An 8,819-nucleotide genomic window follows, 5' to 3' on the forward strand; every position below is an offset into this window, starting at 1 on the left:
AGTCCTGAATGTTCATTGGAAGGACCAATGCTGAAGCTGAAACTTCAGTACTTTGGCCACCTGATGCGAAGAATTGACTCACTGAAAAAGACCCTGATGCTGGGAAAGATTGAAGGCGGGAGGAGAAGGGGACAACAGGGGATGAGAGGGTTGGATGGCATCACTGACTCAATGAACATGAGTTTGAGTGAATTCCGAGAGTTGGTGATGGACAGGGAGGCATGCTGCAGTCCATGGGGTCGCAAAGAGTCAGACACGACTGAGCGACTGAACTGAACTATATGGTAGCCAGTATCCTGGAGGTGGTGCTGAAGTGACTTTTAAGTCTAAGCTCACTGGTGTAATAAGAAATGTTACAAGACTGCAGTGTATTACAGAACATGAAGTATAGAGAAGGATTGCGTAGGCTTTCCAAGTTTGCAGTCTCCCAGGGCTTTGGGCCCGCAGGTCCTGGCCTGTCCACCTAGAGCTTTCCCTTTGTGGCCAGGCTGGCCTGTGAAGCCTCTGGCTTAGCCCACGTGGTTTCTTATTGTTGTTAAAGTGGGGATTTGAACGCTTTCAGACTTATTCCTCAAATGCCTACAAAAGGCATAAAATTGTTATGTAATCTCTGAGGATGGACTTTTTAGGAGGAAAAAGAAGCCAAAAGAAATTCTATTGCAGTTAAAAAATGTGTTCAGCCCATTGATTTATTTACCTAAGAAGAAAATTTATCAGTTGCATTAAACAAATTTAATCTTCATTTTGCCACAGAATCAGATTAATGATGGGTTTTTGAATAAAGCAAGGCTCTGTCTGAGTAAGTGTCTGTTACGTGATGAGAAATCAAACTGGTATAGGCTTTGAAAAATAGAAGTGAAAGTTAAGTTACTTTGGTCTTTATCTGATCCTCTTCTTCCTTTGCTTGTAGTTCACATTCCCTTCCAAAGAGCAACATGAAAAAGGCAGTCTTTAATATATGTGTAATTTTTCTTGAAACATAGGTTTTGGAAGAAGAAAACCTTGCTGAAAATGCAGAGAAAATGGGTATCATCTTGAGAAATGAACTCATGAAGCTGCCTTCTGATGTTGTAACGACTGTAAGAGGAAAAGGATTACTAAATGCTATTGTTATCAGAGAAACCAAAGGTATGGAGACAAAATATTTTACAAGGTACTATTCTTATAGGAGAGGGATTCCTTGGTGGCTCAGATGGTAAAGCGTCTGCCCACAGTGCAGGAGACCCGGGTTTGATCTCCAGGTCGGGAAGATCCCCTGGAGAAGGAAATGGCAACCCACTCCAGTATTCTTGCCTAGAAAATCCCACAGATGGGGGAGCCTGGTGGGCTATAGTCCATGGGGTCGCAAAGAGTCAGGACATGACTGAGGCAACTTAGCACATACGCATGCAGTACTCTTATTACCTGATTTATATTAATGGTCTTAGAAATATAGCTGTTTCCTACAAGAAGGCACATTTGACTAATTTCAAGTCATTTGTTATTCCGCCCTAGGTTATTTATACAGTACTTGGAGAGTTCAGTTTGGTTTCTGTTAGGAAGACAGCACAGAGCACTTTGCAGTTTCCTCTCTCCTCTCCTTTCCTCCTTCACTTTGCAGATCAGCAGCGATAAGTAGGAGCAGCAGTAATAATAAGAATGATAACGGCGATGTTGGTAATAAAAATAACCCCAGCTGCCACTTAACTGAGCATTTGATGTTTAACACATCATTTGTAACCCATAACAGTTCCTGGTTGGATTTTCTTGCCATAACCCTTCCTTTTCAAAGCAATGGTTTTAACCTTGAGTGCATTTTAGAATCACGTGGGGAGCTTTTTAACAAATTAATCCAAGCCTAGCTTCACTGCACAGACTCTTATTTGATGGGTCTAGAGCGGGGCTCAGGCACTGGCCGTCGCCCCTTTGGTGTTTTTTGTTGGAATCAGGGTTTTGAGGATCCTGAAAGTCTAGTTCTACCAGCTTAGGAGGCAAATTCAGGTTAGAAACATGTAATGGTCACTGGGTTTGAATGTTGCTTATTCTGTGCCTGTTAGTTATCTGTATCATACCTTAGTTCTTTTATGCATTGGTTCCTCATATAATGGGCTTCCCTGGTGGCTCAGACGGTAAAGCGTCTACCTGCAATTCGGGAGACGGGGTTCGATTCCTGGGTCGGGAAGATCCCCTGGAGAAGGAAATGGCAATCCTCTCCACACTCTTGCCTGGAAAATCCCATGGACGGAGAAGCCTGATAGGCCACAGTCCATGGGGTCGCAAAGAGTCGGACACAACTGAGTGACTTCACTTTCACTTTCCTCATATAATTAATTACATCTGCCTTAGCATGTTTTTTTTGCTAGGTCAAAAACCCAACAAAACCCATGTCTGATCATACCATTCAAACCATTGCTGAAAAGTAACTTCATTTTTAAGAGTAGGAGCCAAAAGCAAGCTTGTAACTCAGAGCTGCCTTTCTTGAGTGGGTACTGGGAATTCCGTTTTTGCCAGGCCGGCCCCACCTCTGCAGGCTCCTTATCATTGATCAGCATACTCTGGATGGTTTTCTTTACTAGATTGTGATGCTTGGAAGGTGTGTCTGCGACTGCGAGATAATGGACTTCTGGCCAAGCCAACCCACGGCGACATCATTAGGTTTGCGCCCCCGCTTGTGATCAAGGAGGATGAGATTCTAGAGGCGGTGGAGATCATTAACAAGACCATCCTGTCTTTCTGAGGGTGGTGACAGTTTTCAGTGGCGCCTGGGAGCCAGCTGGAGACATGCAGTTCATAAAGCTCTGAGTTTCTGTGCTTAATGCAGGCATATTTCACTCCTCCATGTCAAGGGCTTTAAAAAAAAAAAAAAAATATATATATATATATGTTTTTCAGTTCATGTATAACAGAATGACTTTTATAGACATGCAGTTTGCTATGTAACATAACTAAGAGAATGTCCTGGCATCTTATATTCGATTAAGTGTTTTTGTGCTTGTATTCTTTCTAAGGTGAGGTGCCTTTCTATATAGACAGCCTTTTAATCAAGCCCCTGAACATAATTTATATACTTTTTAATAATTTCCTTGCTGGTACAAATGTTTGTGTTTGAGAAAGTTTTATTAGTATTACCTGGAAGACTTGCTTAACCTTATAAAGCTGAATCATAATCATTGAATTTTAGCAAGGTGAATGATTAAGCTGACACAAGTCAACTCCATATTGGCTGGCACCAAGATGTATTCTGTGAATGTCATTACTTTGAATTAAGAATTAATGTCCAATATTCCTAGATTATGTTTTAAGTGTTCCATATAATTTGTAAAAAGTGTTTGTTTTCAGTGTATCTTTAAATCTCATGTCTCAAATGTCTATGTTAGGGACCAGTGTGCGGTTACTGCAGTGTTATCAGTTAACCTCACATTTTAAGCTCTCTGAGAATGTTTTTATTTGCTTCGTTTCTTGTGTTCTCTAAGAACATTTCAGTTTGTTTGGTAATCTCTAGAAAAAGACAAATTATAAAAAGAAAGTTTCTTTCAGTACTCCTTCTCTGCTTTCAAAATAACCGCTCTTTTCCCATGTGTAAACTAGTCCTTGCCATTTCTATTAAAGTATCCTTGCTATGCATGCTGTTGTGTAACTTTATTTTTTTACCTGTGCGGGGTATTTTGGATGTTTTTCTATGTCGGTAGTTTTAAGTTTATCTTGTTCTCTTTGAGTTGATCTAAGAAAGAAATGGAAAAATTTATTTGAGCCAAACTGAGAATTATAACCTGGGAACAGCCTCTCAGAAGGCCCCGAGAACTGTTCCTCCCATTAGAAGTCAAAACACAGTTTTGCATAAGTTTTTTGAGACTTGATGACGCATTATTGACAGCTTACACAATCGGGCGAGTTAGCGGTCATGGGTCATCTTGGCCCTTAGAAGATTAAGAAGGAATGTAGGACTCCTGGCCGTCCAGTGATTTAAGACTCTGCCCTTCCACTGCAAGGGGCACGGGTTCCAGGAAGCCGAGTGGCATGACCAGGAAAAAAAGGAAGGAATGTTGTCTTAAAGGAGTTGTCCTCCTGGTGCTGGAAAGTGTTGCTCTTTGTGGTTGAGCAGGTACTTCTGCCAATGGGCAGGTTTGGTTGCTGCTTAACTGAGACACAGTGCACAGTAGAGGGGACAGAGGGGCCAGGAGGGCAGAGAGGATCTGTTTAAATTGTTCTTGTCTTGCCACAAAGCATGAATTTTTATTTTCACACTCTATGACCATAGTATTTTATCTTAAGTGGATATATTATAATTTTGTATCAGAAAACATGAATTTTACGTTCACACTCTGTGACGATAGTATTTTATCTTAAATGGGTATGTTAGAATTCCGTAGCAGAAAACATCTTGGTTATTCTTCAGTCGTTTACTTTACAAATTGTCTTTTAGAAGTGGAACGTAATTTTAATAGTTTTATTTAATACATCAGACGTCATGTGTAAAGATCTAAGGCGTACAGCAGGATGGTGTGATATTGTGATGAGTTTTTCACTCTTAAACTGACTGTGGCCACTTTGCATCTTGTGTATGAGCGCCTCAGTGGAGTAGCTCCTTAGGGGTGAGTCCTTGTGTCAAAGGGAACACCTTGTCATTGGTAGTGACACATTGCTCCCTGCACCCCCTCCCTCCCCCCCAAGAAGCTAACAAGTCACCTCTTAGCAGCTTGGAAGTTAGAGATCAAATCTGAGCCAGGGGTTACTGGAGCGTCTGCTCATACCAACGGCAGTATTTACTGGTCTGCCTGGGAGGTTCTGGCTTAGACCTGCCTGGCCCCCTGCAGTCTGTATAAGACACATAGCAAACTGAAGTAGGGGTCCTCCTAAACCAGTCAGAGGCTGCTACTTCTCAACCCTGGTTGGGATTGTAAGACTGGGGTTATTAAGGTTGGTGTTGCTTCCAGTCGGACTTCCCTGGTTGGTCAGATGGTGGCTCATTGTCTGCCTACAATGCGGAATGCAGGAGACCTGGGTTTGATCCCTGGGTCTGGAAGATCCCCTGGAGAAGGAAATGGAAACCCACTCCAGTATTCTTGCCTGGAAAATCCCATGGATAGAGGAGCCTGGTAGGCTATAGTCCATGGGGCCCAAAGAGTCAGACACTTTGAGCGACTTCACTTTCACTTTCCCTGCTTCCAATTAGATCCCCTTGTGCACATCAAAAGCACCAGGGTTTCTCAGGCCTTACCCCAGGCTGGAATCTCGGGCTGCATGCAGGCCTCAGTAACTTTAAAGGTCCCCAGGTGACTCTGTGTGCCTTCAGGGCTGAGAACTTGCTTTAGGAATCTCACCTAACTGCAGATTCTGATTCAGTAAGATTCTGCCTCTCCTGTAAGCTCCCAGTAGATGGAGGAGCTGATGCTGCCTTGAGGCATAAGATCATGATCAAGAGTAAGATGCATTCAGCAGTTCTCACCCATCGAAAAGGCCTAAATGCAAGGTGAATTTAACAAAACAGCAAACTTCCTGCTGAATTCTTTGAGAGTCTTAACGGTTTGATGAAGGTTTCCCCGGTGGCTCAGATGGTTAAAGAATCTGCTTGCAATGCTGGAGATCCCTGAGTTGGGAAGATCCCCTGGAGGAGGGAATGGCTGCCCACTCCAGTGTTGCTGACCAGAGAATTCCATGGAAAGAGGAACCCGGAGGGCTACACAGTCCATGGGGTCTCAAAGAGTCAGATGAGACTGGGCAACTGACACTTAAATTTTCACATTGGATTAAGGTCCACCCTAATGACCTCATTTTAACTTAATTGTCACTTTAAAGACTTAATCTCTGAATGCAGTCACATTCTGAGGTTCTAGGGATTAGTACTTCACCGTGGGAGTGTGTGTGGAAAGGGGGAAATAATTCAGCCCCAAACCCCGACAATGTAGTGTTCTTTGGATCCTGACCTTTTAGGATGCCTCATCTAAATTCGGGCTTCCCTGATACCTCAGAATCCACCTGCACATCCTCTGGAGAAGGGATAGGCTACCCACTCCAGTATTCTTGGGCTTCCCTTGTGGCTCAGCTGGTAAAGAATACGCCTGCAATGTGGGAGACCTGGGTTTGATCCCTGGGTTGGGAAGATCCCCTGGAGAAGGGGAAGGCTACCCACTCCAGTATTCTGGTCTGGAGAATTCCATGGACTGTATAGTCCATGGGGTCGCAAATAGTCGACTTTCACTTTCATCTAAATTAATCATTGCACACACGAACTGAGATTGGGACAAGATGTCTGATTTCCCCTGGATGAAGCAGAATTACAAAGGTGAAATTACAGTATGTTTCAGGCACTGGGAGTTTAAAGACCCTAGCCTCCTCCTAACAGGAAGGGACCACCTTTCGGGGACCACCGGTAGGGTTAGATCTCTGCTTCTCACACTGGCTGCCTATTGAGGTCACCTGGAGTGCTTAAGAATTGATGTCAATGTTCAGGCCCCACCTCAAATCAATTCCATCACAATCTCTGGGGATAAGGCCTAGACATCTGTCTGTTAAATGCTCCCCAGTGGAGTCTAGTGTGCAGCCTTTACAAAATGGGTATTGAATGTGGAGGCATGAGTGATTATTGATTGTAAAGCAGGGTGTCATTCATTCAACTTACCATGCCAGGCACTGGGACTACACTAGAGCCTGCTGGTGAAAAAGATGAACATGATCCTTGACCTTATGGGGCTTTTTAGTATGTTTAGTCCAAGATTGTACTGCTCACTGCATTGCAAGCCGACAAATGAGAGATGAGTTGTTGGGCCAGGAATGGTGACTTTATTTGGAAAGCCAGCAGACCAAGAAGATGATGGAGTAGAGTCCCAAAGAAGCATCTTGCTTCTCCTTCCCTTTTTGTATAAAAGAAGCTAGAATCTGGGGGAGGAACTGAAGAGCCTCTTGATGAAAGTGAAAGGGGAAAGTAAAAAAGCTGGCTTAAAATTCAACATTCAAAAAACAAAGATCATGGCATCTGGTCCCATCACTTCATGGCAAATAGATGGGGAAACAATGGAAAGAATGACAGACTTTATTTTCTTGGACTCCAAAATCACTGCAGATGCTGACTGCAGCCATGAAATTAAGACACTTGCTCCTTGGAAGAAAAGCTATGACCAACCTAGACAGCATATTAAAAAGCAGAGACATTACTTTGCCAACAAAGGTCCATCTAGTCAAAGCTATGGTTTTTTCCAGTTGTCATGTATGGATGTGAGAGCTGGACCATAAAGAAAGCTGAGCACTGAAGAACTGATGCTTTTGAACTGTGGGGTTGGAAAAGACTCTTGAGAGTCCCTTGGACAGCAAGGAGATCAAACTAGTCAATCCTAAAGGAAATCAGTCCTGAATATTCATTGGAAGGACTGATGCTGAAGCTGAAACTCCAATACTTTGGCCACCTGATGCGAAGAAGTGACTCATTTGAAAAGACCCTGATGCTGGGAAAGATTGAAGGTGGGAGGAGAAGGGGACGATAGGATGAGATGGTTGGATGGCATCACCGATGGGATGGGCATGAGTTTGAGCCACCTCCGGGAGTTGGTGATGGACAGAGAGGCCTGGTGTGCTGTAGTCTATGGGGTTGCAAAGAGTCAGATAGGACTGAGCAACTGAACTGAACTATACCAAAAGGGGAGGGAGTGTGGCTGTTGTTGCAAACTTCTTGGTATCGGAATCCTTTGCTCTTGCTGTAAAGCCCCAACAAGACACATGTTCTTCTCTTTTCTACAACTTTTTATCTCTGTATGAACGGAAAGTTTTGTCTACAGTCTGACCTTTAGACTTTTAAAGATCAGAGCCTTGACAGTGAGCTATCCTGCATATCTCAGGCTCTAGACAACATTCTTAACTTGCAGCAAAAGCAATAGAATATAGAGTTTAAGGTAAAAGAAACAGATCCAGTATGGGGTCAGATTTGTTCTTCCCTGCTACAAGTACAGGGTTCAATCCTTGGGTGGGGAAGATCCCCTGGAGTAGAAAATGGTAAGCCATTCCAGTTGTCTTGCCTGGGAAATCCCACCGACAGAGGAGCCTGGCGGGCTACAGGCCATGGGGTCACAAAAGAGTCAGACACGACTTAGTGACCAAATAACAAGTTACAAGTACAGTTATTTGAAAAATATTAAGTACAGTGTGGAGAGGAGAGGCAGTGGTTCCAAGAAAGAACATTTATTAGACAGCATGTGCTAGTTGCTATTCCAAATGTGATAGGTTTCATCACAAGTGCTAACACCCCCATTATTTTACGGATGAGAAAACCCAGGCTTAGAGAGACAAACTTGCCTTGGGTCATTGGAATAGTAAGACGCGGAGCCCTGGAGTCCTGGGTGGGCTGGACCAGACTTGTGCAGGGAGGCAGGAGATAGTCCAGGTGCCCGCGTGGCTGGGGGCACAGGGGCCAGCTCCTCCATTTGGCTCTGGAGGATGGCTGAGAGGCCCCAGGTGTATGGAAAGCATGTCAATTAGTTTCTAACTTGGGGGATGGATTCTTAAAAATACTAGCAGGAGCTATTTAAATAAATAATAGACACACAAAAGCAGCTTAGTCCCTTTAGGAAAAACCCTTTAAAATACATTTCAGGCCTTACTCTACTGCTCAGTGCCTGTCTAATGGTTCAGAGGAGTGTTATTAGCTCCCAACCTTTATTTTGATTACCATGGAAATGAGATTTCTCCCCCATGCCTTGGTCCAGTCCCTCAAGTCATTAATGAAATATCAGAGCTAATACGGTTTTTATAATTTGTATCACAATACTTAAGTGCAGAGCAGATGGCAGCTAAAATGAATGGAGTAAGGCAGAACCTGGCTCAGAGCCTCCTGTTCAGCAGGACTGTTTATG

The 8,819-nt window shown here is 43.6% G+C and overlaps 1 protein-coding gene across 1 annotated transcript in view; it reads left to right on the forward strand.

Moving 5' to 3' along the window:
• OAT (ornithine aminotransferase) overlaps nt 1-3,603 on the forward strand; it is a 14,523-nt gene extending 10,920 nt beyond the window's left edge. The window contains exons 9-10 of the mRNA XM_010859172.1: nt 984-1,128; nt 2,556-3,603. Coding sequence (XP_010857474.1) covers nt 984-1,128; nt 2,556-2,716 — 306 coding nt within the window. The 3' untranslated portion in view covers nt 2,717-3,603. The remainder of the gene's footprint in view (nt 1-983; nt 1,129-2,555) is intronic.
• The last annotated feature ends 5,216 nt before the right edge of the window (nt 3,604-8,819 follow it).

The sequence above is a fragment of the Bison bison genome, unplaced genomic scaffold (genome assembly GCF_000754665.1).
Source record: "Bison bison bison isolate TAMUID 2011002044 unplaced genomic scaffold, Bison_UMD1.0 scf7180017864456, whole genome shotgun sequence".
Classification (NCBI taxonomy): domain Eukaryota; kingdom Metazoa; phylum Chordata; class Mammalia; order Artiodactyla; family Bovidae; genus Bison; species Bison bison.